The sequence below is a fragment of the Myxine glutinosa genome, chromosome 10 (genome assembly GCF_964187855.1).
Source record: "Myxine glutinosa chromosome 10, kmMyxGlut1.1, whole genome shotgun sequence".
Lineage (NCBI taxonomy): Eukaryota > Metazoa > Chordata > Myxini > Myxiniformes > Myxinidae > Myxine > Myxine glutinosa.
In genome coordinates, this window is record NC_136270.1 from 48,279,107 (window position 1) to 48,303,522 (window position 24,416).

The 24,416-nt window shown below is 44.1% G+C and overlaps 1 protein-coding gene across 6 annotated transcripts in view; it reads left to right on the forward strand.

The window, feature by feature from the left end:
- The window catches only part of LOC137434509 (protein Jumonji), a 181,737-nt gene extending 158,202 nt beyond the window's left edge, over positions 1-23,535 (forward strand). For 4 of the 6 annotated variants that reach the window (XM_068127601.2, XM_068127605.2, XM_068127603.2 and 1 more), the window contains exons 13-20: positions 4,399-4,469; positions 4,576-4,687; positions 4,794-4,896; positions 19,147-19,329; positions 19,482-19,612; positions 19,722-19,908; positions 21,381-21,488; positions 21,596-23,535. In XM_068127601.2, the coding sequence (XP_067983702.1) occupies positions 4,399-4,469; positions 4,576-4,687; positions 4,794-4,896; positions 19,147-19,329; positions 19,482-19,612; positions 19,722-19,908; positions 21,381-21,488; positions 21,596-21,778 (1,078 nt within the window). In that variant the 3' untranslated portion in view covers positions 21,779-23,535. The remainder of the gene's footprint in view (positions 1-4,398; positions 4,470-4,575; positions 4,688-4,793; positions 4,897-19,146; positions 19,330-19,481; positions 19,613-19,721; positions 19,909-21,380; positions 21,489-21,595) is intronic. The other 2 variants (XM_068127604.2, XM_078785616.1) reach the window with 1 other exon arrangement.
- Positions 23,536-24,416: the final 881 nt, after the last annotated feature.

Genomic DNA, 24,416 nt, shown 5'->3' on the forward strand with positions numbered 1-24,416 from the left:
ATATGAGGAAGAGAGAGTTGGGATGGGTAGATAGAAGTTGGTCTATATTATCAGACAGTGAGATGTAGATAGTCATCGCTGTTTGGTGGACGGTACAACACACATATGAACAAAAGGTGGGAGCGAAGGGGAAGCCGTAGCCAAAGGTATTCCTGGGGGTGAGGTGGAGAGAGGGCAATGGAGGGCGAGTGAGGAAGAGTTTTTTATAAAGATAGCAACCCCACCTCCAGGACGAGGCTCAGGTCTATCATACCGGAGGAGGGAGTAACCTGGGAGAGATACCAAGGCATCAGAGACATCATGAAGGAGGAAAGTTTATGTTAAGCAGATCACATCTGGTTTGTCAGAAGCAACCTGTATGGAGAGATCAGTCAAGTTTGAGTGAAGGCCCCCGGATGTTTGAGGTCCATACCGTTAATGAAGAGGAAGGGGGAGCATCGGGTCCAGAACAGGGGGGGGGGGGGAGGGGTAGGGTAAGAGGTGGAAGAGGAGGAAGAGGTAGGGAGAGCTGTTGAAGGTGTGTCAGAGATTTCAGAGATTTCAGAATAGCTTGGAGAAAGGGAAGAATGGGGTGGACAAAAGGTTTGATGGAGATTGGGTGAGGCACAGTGAGGTGTTATTTGAGGAGGGGGAAGAGCGAGGCAGAAGGTTGGGGGAGATGAATGTGAAAGTTGGAAGGGGGAAGAAGCAGGGAGGATGATTTGAGGAGGAGGGGTGAGAGTGGAGTCTAGGAGGGGAGGAGCGAGGGAGAGTCTCGGAGGGGAGGGGTGTGGGGGGAGTTTAGGAGGAAGGGGAGGGGGGAGATTTGGGCAAGGGGCAAGGGGGGAGATTTGAAAGGGATGGGTGATGGGGAGGATTTGGAGGGGAGGAGTGAGATTGGATTTTGAAAAGTGTACGATTCATGGGAAACGAACGTTTTTTGCAAAATGAGTGAGACCTTCGAGTCAAAAATACGTTTGAGGACACTGAAGGAGGGGTGGAGTTCTGGATCGTTTAGGGAATGTAGAAAGGAGGAATTGTAAGAGATGGTATTATATATATTTTTTGGAATGAATAGATTTGGTGAGCAAGACGAAAGCATCCTTTTGTCGGAAAAGAAGAAAAGGGTGTTATAATATATGAGAGAAAATAGTTGTTCAGGGGAGAGATTATACATTTCTAACCACGTGATCGCGTGATCGCAAACGAAGAACGAACGAACAAGTAAGAACAACAAATAAACGAATAAGACCTTGGAAGGAAATATTTTTTGGGGTTGTTTTTTTTTTTTGAGTGGAGATATTAAACAAGGAGGTATGGGGTGAACGACTGGGACGAAACGGAGAACGAAAATAATTGCAGCGCATTCGACGAATCGCTGAGAGAAAAACAAAACCACAAGGTCGGAGACGGTACGGTAGCCTAAGCCTACGAGTACTAGGCCGCAGAATACTCGATACGCATTAACCGACGATTGTGTATACATGTACGAAAAAATTAGCACCGAAAATTTTCCAAAAGATACGCTATAGGTACATACACCGAAAGATAGATACAGTCTCGACAAAAACACAATTGGGAAGGATCACTTAGTTTCGAAAGCGTGAGCGCATGGAACAGCTTCGAAAAGACGTGACCTCGCCGTGATCTCGCGAGATCTCGCGAGGATGGAGGAAATGTTGTTGGATCTTGGAGACGGCGTGAAGCTGGAAGGTGTTAAAACATTTTGCTACTTCGGAGATATGCTGAATGGAGAAGGTGGATCAGACTCGGCAACGGTTGCTGGAGTGAGATGTGCATGGAAGAAGTTTCGGGAACTGAGTGGCATGCTGATGAGGAGGGGAGTGTCGTTGAAGCTGAAGGGAAAGATGTTTGCTGCATGTGTGAGAAGTGTTATGATTTATGGGAGTGAGACATAGGTAATGAATGTAGAGCAGCAACGAAGCCTGGAAAGGGTGGAAATGCGAATGGTTCGGTGGATGTGCGGAGTATCGTTTAGATAGAGGAAGACAAATGATGAATTGCGAAAGATGATGGGAATCGAGCCTGTGATTGATGCTGTGAAGAAGAACAGGTTGAGATGGCTTGGTCATGTGTTGAGGAAGGATGAAAGTGACTGGTTGAGAAGAGTGATGGAAATGAATGTAGAAGGAAGTCGAGGACGGGGAAGACCGAGAAAGACCTGGCTAAAGATGGTGGAAGAAGAAATGCGGGCAAGGGGGTTAACAAGGAGAGATGCAGGAAATAGGGCAAAATGGAGAAGATTGTCATGGGGTCCGCAAGGCTAACCCCTGCTCTAGCAGGGAAAATGGCCTTAAAATGCATGTTGTTGTTGTTGTATACACGAGCAGGAGGTGAGGGGAGAGGGAGAGGAAAGATGTACTACATATACATCTTTTTGGGGTGAGGTTGGCTTCAACAGGCCCCTCCATTTTGGGGGAGTGGGGAAGGGAAGGAGGAAAAAATTTCGCATGCAAAGAGTACTTTAACCTCAGTTTTGCCCAGGTAAAAATGGAAATAATTGTAATACCCTCTGTCACCATCACCAGGTGGCGCTACACGGTACACATTTAAATCGAAAATTTACACCCCTCCCCTGGTCCACCACACCCCCGAATGAGGCCGAGGCCACATAGCCTATGTTACCCCACAGGCAAAGTTGTATTTGTATTTGTACCCCGAATAAAGTATATAAGTATTTATAAGCTGGATTACCCGGCGTTGCTCAAGAGAAAAAGAAACATTAACACATTTGAAATGAGGGCAAATATAATGGAAAAGCAATTACATCCAAATCAGAATTCATCACAAATGTCAAATCATCATGTCACCTTTTTGTTGAATATATGCTGGTGAATGAAAAGTGCTTTAAAACAGCTGTTCACCACCATCTCGTATCTTCCCCCATCCAAAACCTTGATCTTTTTACCCCTGATAATTCACCCCAGATCCACTTTTTAGAAATTCCAACTTCTTTCCTGGATGTCCTTGCAGTGTCCATATGTTTTATACCTCTCCCACCTCCCCCCAAGCCCTCTCCCTCCCACAGATCTCTCGATGTCCCTGCTCTCAAATGTTGTGTTTGTGTCCTTCCCCCTCTCTGCCCATCTTGTCTACCGCTCCCCTTATTTTGTGTTTTATGTGTCGGTTTGACTTTTTGTGTGATTGATGTTAGCTCTTTCACGAGCCTCGATCTTGTATACAAAAAAAACAAAAGAAAAAAGAATGTACCGTTCATCAAGAATAAGAAGAAGCCTTACCACCAACTTCGACTTCTTCCGGAATTGTTTTATTATGTGTTCAAATGTCTGGTGATTGTTTTGTATTTATTTATGCGAATGTGTAGTTGCATATAACTGTCATTAATCAAAAATGTTTAGGCACTATTGAGCGATTTTTTTTTTTTAATCCAAAAAAGTAACCTTTTTTTTTTTTTTTTGGCCTAAAACACTCCCAGGCAATCGCTGATGAACCTCTGAAAGTTTGACTAATATTCGTTCAGCCATCTCTGAGAAAAATGGCGACAGAGACCAACAGCTCTATTATATAGTAGATGATATAATGGTGTGGGCAAAGGCATATTGGATGATATTGGAGTGCCGTTCTAGCTTTTTATTATGATTAATTTTTGTGGACAAGAGATGAAGTCCGGTTTTGTTTCTACTCAAGACTCGCAATTGACTCATCATCGTCATCGGGTCTATCTTGATCGGACAAAATTGGCAATTGACTGATCTCATTCAAACAGATATTGAAAGCTTAATGGTTGAAATTACCGGTGTAGTATAAAGCATTTGGTTAACTCTGTCTCTGTCTACAGACATCAGTTTATGATCGAGGAACAACTTTATTTTGATAGTTATATTTTGAACATGAATCGGAACACAAACCGCCAGTTTAGCATTATTACTTCGTGCGGTAATATTACCTCATTATTAGTTGGCGGTTCGCGTGTTGGCTTAGCGGTTAGGGTGCAGGCTTGGGATCCTCGGATCCTGGGTTCGAATCACGGTCGATCGCTGAATTAACACCAGGGGGTTGATTCAGCCTGTCATCCTTCTGAGGTCGGCAAATTGAGTACCAGTTCTAGTGGCAAATGGCAAACCAGTTCTAGATTATATGAACTCTAGTTTTTCATGTTTCGACTGGCTTGACGACTTATTGCCTTTTATAAGTAAGCATGCTGTCATTCTCTGCTCCATGCTTGAAAATGGAAGCCTCAAACATTGGTGTGTAATTGCAAATAATGAAAAGGTAAAAACACGCTGACCTTTCTCTAGCAATCTCTATTTGCCTTCACCCACCTCTTTTCCTCTCCTTCACCCACCTCTTTTCCTTTCTTTCACCCACCTCTTTTCCTCTTCCTCACCAACCTCTTTTCCTTCCCATCACCCACCTCTTTCCATCCCCCTCACCCAGGCATGGCTGGAACCTGACTGTGCTCCCAAACAACCCTGGCTCTGTTCTTCGACACCTCGGTGCCCTATCTGGTGAAATGTCTAATTTTACCCGAAAGTTTTTAGAATTTCTAAGAATGTTAAAACAATCTTCCTATCGAGACTTTGCATAATTATTCTGGTTTTTTTTCTTTTGCAGGTGTAACAATCCCTTGGTTAAACATTGGGATGATATTTTCTACCTCGTGTTGGTCGTGCGACCAAAACCTTCCTTGTATTGACTACTTGCACACAGGTGCTGACAAAATATGGTAAGTGAGGTGCAGGGAATTCGGAGCATTTCAAATATCTTCTGCCAGAAAATGCATTTGAGTTATAATAAAGGAGATTCATCTCATGGTGTTTATCAATGCGCAGGTATTGTGTGCCTGAAAGCCAGCGGGAAGTATTGGAAAAGGCGGTGCAGGACCTTGCTCCAATAAATGGCAAATCGAGTTTTGAATCGCTGCGGCACCATCTGGTAATCTTTATGGTCATAAAGTCACTCATGTTCTGTCGATCGCCATCTATCACCAGTACGGACACTGATACACGCGCACACACACTCTCTCCCTCTCTCACACACTCTCTCTCACACACTATCTCTCACACACTCTCTCACACACTATCTCTCACACACTCTCTCACACACTCTCTCACACACTCTCTCACACACTCTCTCTCACACACTCTCTCTCACACACTCTCTCTCACACACTCTCTCTCACACACTCTCTCTCGCACTCTCTCTCGCACACTCTCTCGCACACTCTCTCGCACACTCTCTCTCGCACACTCTCTCACACACTCTCTCTCACACACTCTCTCTCACACACTTGTGATTTGACGTCATTTAAATGGTGCATACTTGTAACACATCTTTATCAACGTTCTCACTCACCATGAACAGATGCTCCAACATTTTATTTTTAACGGCATTCAATGCTAACCATGATTCTAAAACTGCAAGGTTCTATTTATACCACATAATCTGTGTATTATCTACATAATTAATTAAACCCTCACTTGGTTCCCACACATCATTAAACATCATTATATTTACTCATGCCATTAAAAGTCATTAGATTTGGGAATTTCGGAAAAAGTGCATACGGAATATGCGTGCGAAGCTCCTTGTCTTTGACTAGCCTGTAGCACAGCATGAGTCCTTGATACGAGATTGGAACTGCTCCATAGCACTGTACACGTGATAGGTCCACTGAGCTATATATAGCGCTAGCAAGGTAACATGCTACGCACGGGAGGGGGCCCAAATGTAGACGGACAATGCGGAAACAGCGAATGCCAAACCATGAACCAATAAATTCCCCATTCCTGTGCCACCTTCAGTCGAACCTCAGGCATGGGCAGCCGGTTCGTGAAGGATTTGGGCTTGGGCACAGACTTACTGCAGCTAACTCAAACAGAAGTAAGGTGGGTAATATTTCCATGATGTCAAATGGCGAAACTGCAAATGTCGAATCCACGAAGGTGTCATGGATGGAAACCCCATGTCATTTCCTCATTCTCCTTTGAACTCAATCTCTCTATATTTTCATTCCAAACAATCATTCCAATCACATATTGATACTGTACCAGTGTACCATTAATGTAACAAAATACAATGTTACTAACACTCATGAGGTAAATGAATATGAATGTTGTTTCAACATGATACGGTTCGGAATAAATTAATAAATCAGTACAGACAAATCTGCCGGCGAGCGAGGGAGGGTACGTAACACTTCGTATGGGTAGAAACCCTCATCATTTCCTCATTCTCCTTTAGCAGGCGTCTCCTTTATCCCTGCAGACTGTTTAAGAGGCGCTGGAGGAGAAAAACAATGATCTGAAAAATTGCCACTGACTGTGTTCAAATATTGTACAAATTTTTTAACTTCATGTTTCAAGCTTGGTTGTTTTGAAGGATTATATAAAATCAGTTGGATATCTACTGTTCGTAAGAGTTAATTATTTCTTTCTAAATTTGATTTTTCATCATAAAAAATGGAGTATTTCATATTATGTATATTATAGTGTCCGACATGACAGTTACATTGTTAAGGTTTAAAGTTACGGTTTTTTTGTACAAGCCGGATCATTAAAACGTCAGTATTTCAGACTCTGAAAAGTCAATATTTTTCAACCCTCTTAACCTGCAGGAACCATGCATCACCTCTAAATTTTCAATTAAAGTCTGTTTTTATAATGGAGGTAATACAATACGACTCTTCGTGGAGGAGGGTAGGGTTCTTCGGAAGAGTTGCAGGGATATCTGACTATCGAGCTAGATTACCATTAACCTCAAAACACTTATTCCACTTATCTTTCGATGAACAAATTCCCAACCGGAACGGCATTCAGTAGAGCACGTTCTTCCTCCAGGCTGAATTGTTTACTTTTTGTATCCCACCGATGGACTGGATTTGGATCCAGATCCGAACCCAAATGTAATCGGCTTGTTCTTGTCACCTAACCAACTCATCCACCTAGTTTTGTCATAACTCTTCCACAACATTTTGAAATACGATGTACAGTCGGACCCCGCTATTCACGGGGGATACGTTCCTGGAAAATCTGCAATAGCGAAACCCGCAAATAGGGAGGCATTGTTTCAATAGGGAGGCATTGATTTGAGATCCGGCGAGGTCACATCTTTTCGAAGCTGTTCCATGCGCTCACGCTTTCGAAGCTAAGTGATCTTTCTCAATTGTGTTTTTGTCGAGACTGTATCTATCTTTCGGTGTATGTACCTATAGCGTATCTTTTGGAAAATTTTCGGTGCTAATTTTTCGTACATGTATACACAATCGTCGGTTAATGCGTATCGAGTATTCTGCGGCCTAGTACTCATAGGCTTAGGCTACCGTACCGTCTCCGACCTTGTGGTTTTGTTTTTCTCTCAGCGATTCGTCGAATGCGCTGAAATTATTTTCGTTCTCTGTTTCGTCCCAGTCGTTCACCCCATACCTCCTTGTTTAATATCTCTACTCAAAAGAAAAAAAAAAAAAAAAAATTTCCTTCCCAGGTCTTATTCGTTTATTTGTTGTTCTTTTTTGTTCGTTCGTTTTTCGTTCGCGATCACGTGGTTAGAAATGTATAATCTCTCCCCTGAACAACTATTTTCTCTCATATATTATAACACCCTTTTCTTCTTTTCCTACAAAAGGATGCTTTCGTCTTGCTCACCAAATCTATTCATTCCAAAAAATATATATAATACCATCGCTTACAGTTCCTCCTTTCTACATTCCCTAAACTATCCAGAACTCCACCCCTCCTTCAGTGTCCTCAAACGTATTTTTGACTCGAAGGTCTCACTCATTTTGCAAAAAATGTTCGTTTCCCATGAATCGTACACTTTTCAAAATCCAATCTCACCCCTCCCCTCCAAATCCTCCCCATCACCCATCCCTTTCAAATCTCCCCCCTTGCCCCTTCCCTCCCCTCCCTCCTAAACTCCCCCCACACCCCTCCCCTCTGAGACTCTCCCTCGCTCCTCCCCTACTAGACTCCCCTCTCACCCCTCCTCCTCAAAGCATCCTCCCTGCTTCTTCCCCCCTCCAACTTTCACCTTAATCTCCCCCAACCTTCTGCCTCGCTCTTCCCCCTCCTGAAATAACACCTCACTGTTCCTCACCCAATCTCCATCAAACCTTTTGTCCACCCCATTCTTCCCTTTCTCCAAGCTATTCTGAAATCTCTGAAATCTCTGATACACCTTCAACAGCTCTCCCTACCTCTTCCTCCTCTTCCACATCTTACCCTACCCCTCCCCCCCCCCCTGTTCTGGACCCGATGCTCCCCCGTCCTCTTCATTAATGGTATGGACCTCAAACATCCGGGGCCTTCGCTCAAACCTGACTGATCTCTCCATACAGGTTGCTTCTGACAAACCAGATGTGATCTGCTTAACAGAAACTTTCCTCCTTCATGATGTCTCTGATGCCTTGGTATCTCTCCCAGGTTACTCCCTCCTCCGGTATGATAGACCTGAGCCTCGTCCTGGAGGTGGGGTTGCTATCTTTATAAAAAACTCTCTTCCTCACTCGCCCTCCACTGCCCTCTCTCCACCTCACCCCCAGGAATACCTTTGGCTACGGCTTCCCCTTCGCTCCCACCTTTTGTTCATATGTGTGTTGTACCGTCCACCAAACAGCGATGACTCCATCTACATCTCGCTGTCTGATAATATAGACCAACTTCTATCTACCCATCCCAACTCTCTCGTCCTCATATGTGGTGATTTCAATTGTCACCATGCCAGTTGGCTGGGTGTGGGTACCTCTCTCACCAGCCATGGCTCTTCAGCAAAGGACTTCTGCGACTCACTGGGACTGACACAATCTGTCAGTTTCCCGACCCGGATCTCAGTCAACGGAGCATCTTCTCTTCTGGATTTGGTTATGACAAACTTCCCTGAAAATGTCTGCTGCTCTTCTTCTGCTCCAATCGGCTCATCTGATCATGTGCTTGTCAAAGTGGACATCTCTCTGACCATTCTCAGAGAGCCTCCTCAGCGTCGACGAGTCTGGCATTTCACTCAGGCCAACTGGCACGGTCTTCAAGCAGCCATCAATCACCTGGACTGGTCTCCCATCTCTACCGCCTCTGACATCAACTCATCCTGGGAATTCTTTCAAAGTAAATTGCTCTCTCTCATGCACAGATTTATCCCATCTCGTCTTCAGTTGTCATACCCTTCCTCCCGTCCATGGTACACGGAATCTTGTGGTGAGGCTGTTGCCCTGAAACAACTTGCTTTCGTCTCCTGGAAAGCAAATCCAACGGAAGGAAATCTCATTTCCTTTCACAAAGCCCGAAACAAGTGTGTGTCCACCCTCAGGAGAGCCAGGAAACAATATCTCACCGTTCTCAAGACCGAACTCTCTTATCTGTCTCCCTCTTCCAAATCCTGGTGGCGTCTGGTCAAATCTGTTTCTGGTGTTTGTTCCCCCTCCATCCCCTCCCTCACCTCAAACGGCTTAACGGCTGACTCCGCACGTGAAAAAGCTGAATGCCTCAAATCTGTGTTTGCCTCTAAATCTTGTGTCCCAAACCCATCGCTCTCTGTACCCACCATAGTCCAAGCCATTTAGCATTTGACGGGGAAAAAACTGCAACACTACCGATCTCATTAGTATTGATTACCCTCAAGGTACCTTTATAACATACTAAAAGTATTAAGGTCTAAAAATATGGGGTGACTCTCAAATAATGCAATCAAGTTTTCTCCATTTAGCCCCATGTTAAAAGACGTACATATGCCGCATGCTATGATTATTGTCGCTCTCTGAACTTCTATTGCTTATTTTATACACTGGACCTAATCACTAGCACGATATAATAAATAAAGGATATCATACTGTACAATATTGTATATATAAGTGAAGTTTTTACTGTTTTAGTGTCTTATTTAACCACACCCCGTTTTACAAAGACTGCTCACTCCACAGCAAGCGACGGTACATCATTATTTGTTTGTGAACCATATATATCTTAGTTTTTAATCCCATCAATGACATGTATTTAGTATGTTTTGGTCTATTGGCAATAACATACAGTAATAGTATATTCAACTTTTCTATATTTGCAGGTAATCCAACCCTGAAGAATGGCGGCCAATTCGTGTGTGTTCTGCAATGAATCCACCAACAACGATAATCCAGTAGTGACACTTCGTGAAAAGGGAAGTCGGACTATTAATGTTGTTAGTGACCAGCGCAGTGACCCAATACAGACTGTTCCAGGTCAAGTTGTTCATCAAGAATGCCGACGTGTATACTGCAATCCAATAAAGGTAGCACAGAGTATCAGAGATACACACAGACCAGGCCCAAGTGTATCGCTCCGATCAGCAGAGGAAGCCTTCAACTTCAAAGCAGATTGCCTCTTCTGTGGTACAAAGGTGAACTTTGATAACAGGAAACAACAAGGAGATGTCCACTCTATCACATTTACAGAATGTAAAGACAGTCTTCTGCAAAAGTGCTCAACAAGGAACGATGCATGGGCCGATACTGTTCAGGCTCGACTGCTCATTGTGTGTGACCTTCCAGCGGCAGATGCCATGTATCACCAGGTATGCAGTTCAAATTTCCGGACAGGGAAACTGATCCCTCTGAATTTTGTACATAATGAAACAGTACAGAAGAAACAGAAATTGGGTAGACGATACAAATCATTGGGTAGACATCGTGGTGTCCAGCATTCAAAATCGTCTGTCCTGTTTCTCCCAATGATTGATTTGAGCTCGAGCGACACTACATGCATCTACTCCACTCTCAACTACATTGCGCAACATGCTAAACAACATGATGTACCTACCATCATCACCTTTGATCAGCGACTATGGTGGAAGGCATTGTCGATCATTCTCTCGGAGCCAGATGGAAGCCCCATGCGACGTATTGTGGTAAGGCTCGGTGCCTTTCATATGGAAATGAGCTTCCTTGGCAGCATAGGGCACCTCATGGGTGGTTCTGGGTTGAAGGAGCTGCTAGAACTCATATACGCACCAAATGCAGTGGATCACATCCTAACAGGAAAAGCAATTTCCAGGGCTGTACGGGCACACATCCTCCTGGATGCTGTCCTGAATGCACTCCTCCTGTCTGATCCTCTTGGAGGAACACAATACAGAACTGCAGAAGACTTGCCAGTTCGGGATGAAGATGCAATGAGTGGCTTGGCCGATGATGATGTGATTCATCCAGATGTGAGTAAAGCAAGGACCCTGTATGATGCGTTGATGAAAGGCACACGATCTTCCAACGATGTTGCAAGTGATCCAATCCTTGACAAGATCAGCAAAGTCTTTCAAACACAGACAGAATCATTGACCAAAGACCGAACAGCGAAACTGTGGTTACAGTATATGGATATGGTGAAGATCTTAAGAAAATTCATCAAAGCCGAGCGTATGGGAAACTGGTCCCTGCACCTCGAAGCTGTATCTGATATGTTACCATATGTAGCAGCCTCAGGTCATTCACTCTATGCTAAGTCTGCCAGTATTTACCTGCAAATAATGCACAGCTTAGAACAGGACTATCCAGATGTGCACCGTAAGTTTACTCAGGGCTTCCATGTCGCCCGAAGAAGTAGTAGAGCTTGGGCTGGAATTTCCTCAGACCTGATGATTGAGCAAGTACTCATGAGAAGTATGAAGACCAGCGGGGGGTTAACAAGAGGAAGAGGAATGACAGAGCAACAACGGTTAACGTGGCTTTTGTCCATGCCGGCTTGTTCGGAGACGAACAGATCGATGCAAGAGCTCACTGGAGTGAAGTACAGCACAGGTGAACAGAACAAAGAGATGGGCAAAACCAGGCAGCATCGCGACATGCAAGATACAAGTACACTACAGGTCGCTCTAGTTGACAGAAATCCTTTCAAGTGTCATCCATCCCCTCAGGAACATAATGACTGGTGTCAACGCTGGCAGTAAGGTTGATGTCGACAATGCCAAGCTCATTGGAGACAAGATCATGCACTCCATGACAAATCAGTCAGTTGTCCACTACACGTTTCTACAAGCCACCACATTTCTGAAGGCCAGATCATCTGTGCGAGTTGGTAAAGACCAGGTACAGATAGACCCAGAACTGCTATTCCAGCGTCTCATCATCATCTCAAAATCTGCTGAAGATAAGGAAGAGATGTTTCGCTTTGAGTTATGCCCTCATCCACCTGCGCTGTTTGATGAAAAGCTGATGCTACGTGAAGCCCAGAAGTCCGTACTCGGAGATGCTATCTGGTCTAAACTTGAACCAGGTACCATAGAGTCAATCAGCGAAATCCAGTATGTCTTGGATGGTGGAAGTCTGCTGCACCGTATACCATGGCCACGTGGTTCACCAACATATCGAGAGATCTGCATGCTCCACTGTGACTATGTTACAAGAAAGTACGGAAAGGCCATCGTAATATTTGATGGATATCTTGGTCAATCAACCAAGCACATGACCCACCAGAGGCGAGCAGCAGGTAGAGGTGGACCAGAAGTGACTTTCACTGATGACATGAAGTTGACCATGAAGAAAGACATCTTCCTGGGAAACCTCAACAACAAACAGAACTTCATCAACATGTTGAGCAGATACCTCCGGCTTTCTGGATGCCAGACCCATCATTCCCAGGAAGATGCTGACCTGCTAATCGTCCAGACCGCAGTCAGTTCGGCGAACATGAGGAACACAGCCCTTATAGGAGAAGACACAGATCTGATCGTCCTACTCTGCTTCTACGCAAACCTAGAAGCACACAACTTGTTTATGTATAGTCAGGCAAAATCCACTACAAAACCAAACCACATCTGGAATGTGAAGTCCATGAAACGTCAGCTAGGTGCAGCTGTGTGTGAAAGCATCCTATTCATACACGCAGTATTGGGATGTGACACGACGTCTCGACTGTATGGCCTTGGCAAAGGAGCGTCACTGAAGAAATTCATGATGAGCACACTCTTCCAAACTCAATCCCAACAGTTCTTGGCTGAGGATGCATCACCAGATGTGGTCGAGGCTGCAGGAGAGATAGCACTCGTGTGTCTCTACAAGGGTAAACCTGATGAAAGTTTGGATTCCCTCAGGTACAAGTGGTTTTGTGAACAGGTCGCAGTCAAGACTTCGAAGATACTCCCACAGACCTTACCGCCCACACCTGCTGCAGCGAGATATCACAGCAGACGGGTGTATCGGCAAATACAGCAGTGGAAAGGAAACAACAGCCTACAACCAGTGGATTGGGGCTGGAGAATGAGCGACGGCAATCTTGTTCCTGTTATGACCGACCTCCCTCCAGCACCTCAGGATTTGTTGAATGTTATCCGGTGCAACTGTTCGACCGATTGTGGTTCCGCACGGTGTACATGCCGCAAGAACAACTTGGAGTGTTCTCCTGCTTGTGGTCAGTGCCGTGGATCTGGCTGCACCAACTCCGTCCTGGACAGTTTCAGCGACGACGATGACGAGGAAAATGATGATTAGGTCGTGGACTGTTGTTATAGACTGTTACATGCAGCTGAATTAGTTAATTGTGGACATTTTTTTACTTTTAAGCGAATCCTTGACTTCCGACAGTATTTTAGTCAGTATTATTAGTTTCTCTATATGTGATTTTATTATGACTTTGTGATTTTAATCAACAAAATGTGCCATAATTCTGAAACAGTCATGATGACAAGTGATTCATGTATTTGCATATCAGTGATCAGTATTTAGCTATTGGGAATTTTGTTTACGTGCTTATTTTTTTGTTCCGTACGGGCCGTACTGGGGCTGTAACATGCTGTAATTCCTGATATTAAAAGTATAATTATATACCATGTGCTCGGAATGTATCGCAAAATGTGAACAAATCGTACCGCAAAAGGATGAAAAGGGGGGTCCATGTACCAGTGATTTTGACAGACACCCCATATTTTTAGAGCTTTAGACTTTTGATATGTTATCTGGTATATATTACTGCATACAATTTCGCACTGATATGTAGTGTTGCAGTTTTTTCCTATCTGGCCCCATATTTGGGCTAAATGGCTTGGACTACCATACCCAGTCGTCCCCAACTGCTCCTGGACTCTGTGTCCTTTCCTCCTGACAAGGTGGAAAGTTTCTGTCAACCCTCGACTCTGATTCTGCAACTGGTCCTGACGGCATCAGCCCACGGGTCCTAAAATCATGTTCTTCCGCTCTTTCACTCCCTCTTTCTGTTCTCTTCACCCTCTCTTTTGCTCAAGGTCATCTGCCATCTGCTTGGAAATCAGCCAACATCACCGCTTTGCACAAAAAAGGTGCAAAAACAGATCCCAGCAACTACAGACCAATCAGCCTTCTCCCAATTATCAGCAAAGTCATGGAATCCATCATTGCTTCAGATATGAAATCTTTCCTCTTCTCCAATGGCTTGATCTCTGATCATCAATTTGGTTTCAGACCTGGTCACTCTACACTGGACTTGCTGCTTCTGCTTTCTCAACAATGGATGGAGGTCCTCAACGCCAAACAGGAAATTAGAGCTGTCTCCCTTGACATTTCACGTGCCTTCGATACGGTCTGGCACCCTGCTCTGCTCACCAAACTGTCCTCCTTTGGTATCCATGGAAATCTCCACGCATGGCTGGCGGACTTCCTCTCTGGTCGTAGTCAATGTGTGGCCCTGAATGGGTTTCTCTCATCTCCTCTTCCTGTTCAGGCTGGAGTTCCCCAAGGCAGTGTTCTGGGCCCTGTGCTTTTACTGGTCTTCATCAATGATCTCTCTGACTCTCTTGAAAATCCTCTCTATCTCTTTGCTGACGACTCTACTCTCTGTCGCTCCATTCCTCATCCCTCAGATCGGCAGTCTGCAGCCTCCTCACTCTCTGCAGACCTGGACAAAATCACAGACTGGGCAAACAAATGGAACATGTCTTTCAATCCTGATAAATCTCACACTCTTACGATGTCTCTCCGAAAAGACCGACTGGAAAACCCTCCCATCCACTTTCTGAATAATCCTCTCCAAGAAGTTCTGTCACTCAAGCTTTTGGGTCTCACTATTTGCCATGATCTTTCCTGGGAAAACCACATTTCAAATCTGGCCTCCAAAGCCAGTCCTCCACTGGGCATCCTCCGTCGTGCGAAGTCCTTCCTTGGCACACCTGAGCTCCTCACCACATACAAGGCTTTCATCCGCAGCTCTATGGAATACTGCTCTCCCCTCTGGTCTGGTGCTCCTGCCTCACACCTAGCCCGTCTTCACGCTGTTGAAACCAAAGCGTTCAGAATCATTGGAATCTCCTGCGATGAAGCTAACTCCAAGGGCCTTTCACTCACTCACTCCGCAGGCAGGTTGGTGGTCTTTCCGTCTTCTACCGACTCCGCTCTGGCCTTGCCCCCCCCAGCCCTCTCTGGGCTCTGTCCCCCCAAATATTCCTACAGGTCACACAAGATCTGCCTGCAACCCTCTTATGGTTAAACTGCCAAAATCAAGACTTTCTGCTCACCTTCACTCCTTCATTCCTCTTTTCTCCCACCTCTGGAACAAACTCCCTCACTCTCTTCAATCCCACTCCACCCTCCAGGTCTTTAAAACAGCTGTTCACCACCATCTCTTATCCTCCCCCATCCAAAACCTTGATCTTTTCTACCCCCGCTAATTTCGGTCCCCTTGTGTTTTATACCTCTTCCCCCCCCCCCCCCCTCCCCTTCCCACGCCTCCTGTCCTCAAGCCCTCTCCCTCCCACACTTCTCCCTGCTCTCAAATGTTGTGGTTGTGTGCTTCCCCTTCTCTCCCCATCTTGTCTTCCGCTCCCTCTTTTTGTATATTTTGTTTGTCTGGTTGATTTGTTTGTGAAATAAATGTTAGCTCTTTCATGAGCCTCGATTCAGTATACAAAAAAAAAAAAAAAAATGGAAAATGGGGGGGGGGGGGGGGGGGATAGGTTCCCAAGCTGCGAAAATCCACGAATAGAGAGTAACAAACCGCGAATGACGAGGCAAAATCTGCGAATGGTGAGGCAAATCCCGATAATGTCGATGAAAGTCCTGGAAATGGCGAGACAAAACCCGCGAATGTCGATGAAAATCCTGTGAATGTATGCTGTGGCATTGTGTCAATGGGGAAAAGGGGGATACGTTCTAGGTTCCCATCGGTTCCTGATTCAAAGGAAAATTTTTAAATTTTAAAATGTTTTCGACCACAAATGCACATGATTACAGTTTCATAATAAATGCTTACAAATTTTTAAAAAACGACAACACCAGGTACCATTTCCAATTTATTGAAGGAATGTTGTTGCAGTTTATTAAAAGTGCTTAACCAGCTCAACCATACCGTACCGTGAAACACAAAAAAAACAAAAAACGACAACACCAGGTACCAGGTGCCGTAATGAGCATTTCTGCTAATTTCAATAATAGATTTAATGAAGCATTTTCATTCTATAATTCGCGGGTTTGATATGTTTTCGCCGCTGATAGAACATCGCCCAAAGCGTTTTAATTGTGTAAGATCTCTGATGATGCTTTACCGTATATTGCAAACTTTAATCGATTTAATGAAGCGTTTGCATTCTATAATTCGCGGAGTTGACGTGTTTACACATCCGGTGGGATATCCCTTTCATTCCTGAAATTCCTAGTAGTGTCAATTTGTTTTATGCCGTGTTCCCCTTCCCTCTCCCACCTCCCCCCTCACCCCCCATCCCTCTCTCTCTTCCAAAGATCTCTTGATGTCCCTGTTCTCTACTGTTCTGCTTGTGTGCTTTCCTCTCTTGACCCATCTCATCTCCCCCTCCCTATTGTTTTATGTGTCAGTTGGTTTTTTGTGTTTTATGTGCTAATGTGTGTTTTATGTGCTAATGTATGTTTAATGTGCTAGCTCTTACACGAGCCTCGATCTTGTATACAAAAAAACAAAAAAAACTCACTTGTAGCGTGGGTAGAATTCGCGCCCGTGAAAGCCATGAAAACGCAAATTGCACAGCAGTGAATGTACTGTACTTGGACAAGCTGGTCATCCTTGCGGCTCGTTCAAAAAATAATAATTTTTGGGGTTCGTTCAGCTGCTTTGTGCATGGCTGGTGAAAGATGGGTTTTATAAACTAGAAACGGTACCCGTCCTAGGGGTGGGGCTTCAATTGGGAAGCCCAAATGAAAAGGAAAAATATCAGAAATGGAAGGCTTTTTTTATTTTAAACGATTTTATTTTAAACGATTTTATTTTATTTTAAACGATAACCATCCGTTGAATCATATCACACGCAAATCATCAAAATCTAAATGGTACATGGCGCCCATTTTGAAAAAGGATTAAATTCTGTAACACGGAAGCGGCCGCTACACCTGTTTCTCAGTCGCTTTGCACACGCTGCCGTGTTCCTTCGGAGCCGCACGTTTATTTCGGAAGAGTTCGTCAGGAGTCGATCTACTCTCTCCTGGTACGTAGAATAAACAGTATCTATCTATAATTCCAGTAATCTCTGTACGTTTGTACGTTTGTACGTCTGTACGTCTGTTTGTCTGTGACCGCTGTTTCTCGACAACCACGGGTCCGATATACTTTTAACTTGCCAGGTATATTGCTGGGGACCCGAGGATGTGCCTTTTCAAGGTTTCATATTAATCGGACAATTACTTACCGAGCTATGTCCAAAAAACGATTCAACCAATCAGAGAGCAGCGAACTATCGCGTGTGCCGAACGTGGCGGACACACTCTGCCTCGGATGGCACATTTGAGAGCGTATTCATTTATTTCACGTTTGCAAACTATGTTGGCGTTAAACTATGTTTTAAAACTAATAAAAACGATTTTGCGATTCATTCGCTTTCCTGCGCGTTTGTGCACGCGATGGCGATTTCTTTACCAAACTCCGGAAGCCGTTCGCTTTGGACCAAACCATTTCATGTAAATAGAGGGGGGGGATATAATTTTAGATATAGATATAGTACGGGCAATGCCCTAGAGGGGGGGATATAATTTTAGATATAGATATAGTACGGGCATGCCCTAGTTTGTAGAATTTCAACAAAAGCCACGTCACTGTTCATATCGGTAAATATTATTCCATCGTGTTTGGGAAAAACTGGAAAATTGAAAACTTGGAAAACTTGGAAAAACAATATAGCCTATTTTACTCCAGTGGGTAAATATCGACAACATTCGAATAAATATCGATTTTACTCCAGGGGGTGGGATTACCCACCCAAAATAGTGTTGCGATCGGTTCAGCCGTTTTTGCGGTACCTTCGAACGAACGAACGAACCGACGGACGGACATTTGGTGAATTATAGTAAGATGTGTCAAGCTAACGGGTCGTGAAATTCGGGTCGCCCCTGAAAAACCACAAATTAGTGGAGCATGGCCGCGAATAGGGAAAAACCCACGATTTCGCAGAACACGGCCGCGAATAGAAAAAAACCCCACGAATTTGCGGGACATCTTTCCGCGAATAGAGAAACAGGTCGCATTTTGTCAACCGCGACTACGCGGATTCCACGAATAGCGGAACTGCGAATAGCGGGGTCTGATTGTATGTTGTTTTTGCCCCCATCTCTCGATGATGAAGAATCACTTTGGGAATAAAAAAAATTCTCGTATCTGGATCTACATTCAGACCTTCACCAAAATCCTCTCAATTACTCCTTGTCGCACACACAACCTGTTCATGTTTCATCCAAATCCTTCCATAACTTTCTGAGATGTGCTATATACAGTTTTTAGCCCAATCTATCAATGGTGAAGAATCACTTAAACAATTTATTGGATCTGGATTTGAATTTGGATCTTCAGAGAAATTGAATCAATTCGGCCTTGTCACACACCCAGCCTGTCCACCAAATTACAGCTGAATCCGTCCACAATATTTGACATATCCTGCACACAGACAAACAAACAAACAGACAGACAGACACAGACAAACAGACGAGTGAAAACGTAACATCCGCCCACCTTGGGTGGGTGGAAGTAGTGATTGAACTATGCACCTTACGACCCTAACCTGGTTCAATGTTTGTCCCAGTACATGTTGCCAATCTTTCACAAAATATTGACTTTGTATGGAATGTTTTATGCTTTTGTAAGCCGTGCGCAAATGGAGATATTTGGATTATAGGAAGAACGTTAGCCATCAAATATTCAAGATTGATTCTCAGAAACACAGCAATGAAAGCAATTGCAGTATCTCCACATTGGAATACCCAGTGTGATGTCAAATGTTTCATATCATTTTCCTTTGATTGGTCTGTAGATCTCACCAGAAGCCTTGTGCAAAGCTGGGGTGAAGGTGCACCGTGTGGTACAGCGCAGTGGCCAATTTGTTGTACACTTTCCCGGTGCCTTCACTGCCAGTGTTTGCTGTGGTTACAATGTGTCCGAGGCGGTGCATTTCGCGACTGCTCACTGGCTTCCTGGTGCCAGGGAAACTGCGATGGTAAGGACTTTTTTTTTTAACAGAAATGTAGCTTTACTGTAAATTCTTGTCGTTTCTCCTGTGAGGTAACCTCCACTTCCATTTCTTCCTTTGATATTTTTTGATGCTCATTGTCTTACGTTGAGCGAATGCGTTTTGGTTTCTGTGGGTAGGTTATGAAGCGAGGAAGGATGCCCAATCCATTTCCATTGGAAAAACTTCTCTACCTTGCTGCTGTAGCAGAGGTAGATCGTGAGGGCCTTCCGATACTGACTTACATCTCACCAATCCTTGAACTTATCAGGTATATTGAATGCGACAAGGAATTCCAATGGGGGAACAACACACTATTGTCCAAATATGAGTTCCTGTTGATGGAGGCATGCAAGCAAACGTGAGTTGTGTGCGCACAGGGACTGCGAGTTGCGTGGGCGGCGGCAGCTGTATGAGGCAGGCTTACGATGCTCAGCTCGTTACGGTGGACAGGATGGACCTCCGCTCGGAGTGTTGGAAGTGCGAAAAAGAGCACGCAAGGGTGCACCCCTTGAATCGCCAGAGCGCCGATGTCATACCTGCCAGCAGCTCTGCTACCTGTCAATGGTTTGAATGTTTTTCAATAACATGTACTGCTTCTCAATTTATTTCAGTTTTGCATGCACCAGTCTTGTCCATCCTGATAAATTGGTTGACTTTATCATTAGTCCCCTACCCGGAAGGGATGATAGGTTTGCTCTCCGTCTGTCCGTCCTATCTGTGGTTTTCTGCACTTTTTCCATCCCCTTTAACATATTCAACTGAAACTTGGTACACGGCTTTATTATGATGTTACAGGACAAGTTTGAGCTATGAGTCTTGTCTTGTCAAAAGTGGCTTTAAGCACACTAATGAATAAAAAAAAGGCTGAAGTAATGAATATTTTCTTCTTCTTTTTAGCCGCGTCACAGACGCTGCTCATAGAGTGCCCTCTGCTGTTGTTGTTGTTCTTCTTCTTCTTCTTCTTCTTGTTCTTCTTGTTCTTGCAGAGAAGACAAAACCTCAAAGCTCCACCCATTCTGGGAACCATAGCTCCACCCATTTTGGGAGAGGCTTCATATAAACAAATATCCACCATTTAATTAACTCGCATAGCTTTGAGGCCTGTTTTGTAGGCCCGTGGTGTCTTCCTCTCTCACAGTTTTATTTCAAATCAAATTCGATATATCATTTCATTTTTCACAGTCGCTAACATAGTTTTAGACTCGGTTGAAAAAAAACGGGAAGAAAATCTGATGAAAGTTGCCCTTTATAGAACGAAATGAATTCTCAAAGGCCTGTAACTTCAAGTCCATTGAGATATATTTTTTTTAAATCGCGGCATGGTCAGTCATACACCGCCCGAAATAACAGACGGGAAAATGCCGAGATATATTAAAAATTCGTCCATTTGATGACAATCGTCACGATGAAATATTTAATTTATACGTCGTCACAATAATGTGGAGAGAGGAGCATAGCTTCATTCACGTGTCGCCACATACAGGAAATTGCCAAGATATATATTTTTTTAATTGCGGCATGGTCAGTCATACACCGCCTGAAATAACACGGGAAAATGCCGAGATATATTAAAAATTCGTCCATTTGATGACAATCGTCACGATGAAATATTTAATTTATACGTCGTCACAATAATGTGGAGAGAGGAGCATAGCTTCGTTCACGTGTCGCCACACACGGGAAATTGCCGAGATATATATATTTTAAATCGCGGCATGGTCAGTCATACACCGCCTGAAATAACAGACGGGAAAATGCCGAGATATATTAAAAATTCGTCGCCACACACGGGAAATTGCCGAGATATATTTTCACTTTGCACAAAAATAACATCAAGTAATCGAATCAATAGAAATGTCCTGTGCCTATAACATCGACGTTATAGGCACAGCTGCATCTAGGCATTGTGTAACATCGACGCGGCTTTTGTTTTAATTAAAACTTTTTGTACTTGTTTTTCTTCTTTTATGTACTCCTTAATAATTGCAAAAAAACTCCGTGCATTACCTTTTCTTTTGTGCTTTTCCGCTTTTCAGGTAGTCCAAGAAAGTGAAAACATCGTTTTCTGCTTGGAGTGCGCCCTGGCTTATGTTCGGGACAAGAAATCGTGCCATGGTCTCAAAATGATGTACAGATACGACGAGGTATGCTTGGCGATGGCCGCTTTGATCTTCATTTGCTCCATGTTTGTCCCCCATAATGTTGCTCTGGTTTGAGATCCTTTACAACACCCTTTTGCCTGTTTCCTAAGGAGCAGATCAACAGTTTGGTGTACCAGGTGAGCAGCATTGCATCTCGGCATCCATCGGAAAAGCGGGGCACTCGCTCCCGCCGGGGCCTTGCTCAGGGCTCGCCAAACACCGGTACCACCCTTCGTGACCGCATCCCACAAGGCTGCGCGACGAGCGATACATTGTGCCCTCATAAGCCATAAATTGCTCTCCGAGAAACCAAATGGCTTGGGATGTCGCCACAAGTGCTTGCACGCTCGGCCCGAGAAGTGCCCGGTTCATTCCTTCGGCAATAAAACTCTTACTCATCCACCTGCAGGCAACATCAGGGAGGTATTTCAGTGCCTAAAGATCAGCTGCTGATTTTAGTCTTTATTAACAAGATCTTTCTCTCCCACCTTGGAAGCCTGTTTGATACTCAACTTGAATAATTGCAGAGCAAAATGCAGCACTCCATCGCACTATTGCACTAGACACAAAAAAATAAAATTTTAAAACTCTAATTTATGAAAGATAGCCTGTTGAGAAGGCTAACCCGTTGCAGAGATGGATTTGTAACAATTTGACTGGAAGTCTTTGCAGACGTATGGGCAGGGGTTTTTTTTGTTGTTGTTGTTTTTTGTTCGTTATTTATTTTTCGTTATTATTTGAGCGTTATTTGAACCAACGTCGTGTTAAAATATGCAAAGGTATTTTCCTTTAGATCGCAGTGCAGCGGATACGGAGACCACGTCTTGGCGAACGGGACTGTATATTGGCTTGACAGAAACGCGTCTGCAGTAGCTTTGTTTGTTCTATTTTATTTTTATTTTCCCAATCTGTGCATTATTCTGTGACAGAGCATTAAAGGTGTGTGTAATGGAGGAATATGCTACAGTAATGGCTTTTCAACAATGCTGTTTTTTGTTTTTGTTTCTTTTCCTTCCTGGTGGAGTTTTTAGATGCTGAGATAAACCAGTGCCTATCTTTTTGTCTATATTAACCAAGCAAGAAGTGTATTTTTTACTTTCTTTGTTAAGTTCGACTGGATAATTAGCCTTTGCTGTGCAGGCATCTTGGACGAAACGGCAGTCGTGTTTGGTGCTGGGATAAAAAGCCGACGTTCTTGACGCCAGTGCACGTCTTATTTTTCTCTCTCTTTTTTTTCTTTTTCCCCCAAAGAAATGTGCACCAGGTTTGTTCGTTTCTTTCCTCGATGTTTTGTACAATGTGCTGTGAGAATGTAAAGTTGTCTTTTCATCTTGGATAGGCAAAAAGGTTTGTGGACTCATTGGGCGAGGCGTGGGTGGTCGAATCCACAGCCTTCGGAAATACATGCCAACCTGTGACCTCAAGAGGTGCTACGATACAATTTCAGTCCTCTCGGCCTCCTCGACCATCCGCGATCCCTCACGGCTGGACACGTTTAAATATGCTTGTAAATATAATTTTTATGGCCTTTTAGAAGTTCTTCAAAGGTAACAAACTAAACGCCTTAACATTTTGTTATGTGACTACAGCTGGCTTTTCCTATTTTGTATCGGCGTTGGGCCTCGGAGATGCTGCGAAGATGTTTTTGTTTTTTGTCCCCCTCCCTCCCCAGCCCCATTATTGTAGGTTGTTTTTGACTTTTGTTATTTTCCTCCCTGCTTTTGACACGTTTGCAGGGCCGCGTTATCTTCAACCCGTAGGTTTTTTTCTTTATTTCGGAGAACTCGCCTTGGAGCTTTGGGCAGCTTTTTTGTAATGTTCCTGTGTAATGAACACTTAACGTGTACAGTTTTGTGATCTCTTCTCTTGTGTTACTGTACCGATTTTGGACAATTGAATTTGATACTCCCACGATTTATTTATTTTTAGATACTTGATGACGATTGATTTTTTTAACGTACAGCAGTTTTTGATAGTGTTTTTGTGCTTTTTATCTTCGTAAATCTTGTGCTTAAGTTAATTACCAATTAAACTTGAGAAAGAATATGCATTGAGTTGCGTGCGTGTGGTTTATGTAACCTGATCGATTCTTGGTGCACCATTGTCTCGCCAGGCGTGTTGCCCCAAGAAAAAACAAGCAGTCCGATTGCCGATGTTGGAGGTAAGATGGTTTTTTGCTCGCTAAAAACCCGACTGCCTTTGACATTATGGTGAAACCTTCTTGCCAAGACAGAGCAAGGCAGATTCAAGAATGTTACAAATTTGGGGACAATAAAACGCTTCAATTGGATCAATTATTGCAGACACGGAAGGTGCCTAACCAATGGAACCTCGGCATGGGACGAACGTCAAACGTACACTTAGTGACTTGCATTTAACCACAAACCATTATGTCAATAATGCCTCGTACACCAGAGGAAAGCCCAAGAAAGGCAGGTTGCCAACAAAAAGATCAAAAGTGCAGGGGAGAGAATAAATGAATAAAGAACCAATCCCTGCAGGAAAATGGCAGCCACCTCGTTTGTCCGCCCAGAAATGAAGAGGAGAGCACACATGTCATGGAGGTCCGGACGAGAAGTTTGAGGCACTCTTGGCATCCCCACCAACCGGGCCCAATTGCCAACTCCCTCAGCCTTCAACACTTGGCTTCTTCTCGCCTATACTTAAACTTTCACTTGTCTCCTGGCGTGACTGACATCTTCTTGCCCCTGCCTCTATCGCTGAAGTTTCATCTCCGTCCTTGCCTTTCAAGGGATGGGCCGAAGCGTGCCCGGCTTTTTGCACCCTGTTTGCCCTAGGGAAGTTACCTCCAAGGCGATGTGTAGCCGCAGGGAAATAAAAATTATAACTGTAGGTGGGGAAAAAGGGGAAACTGGAAATGTGGGACAAACCGGCTAATCTATCTATATTCATCGCATTTGGCCCATGAAT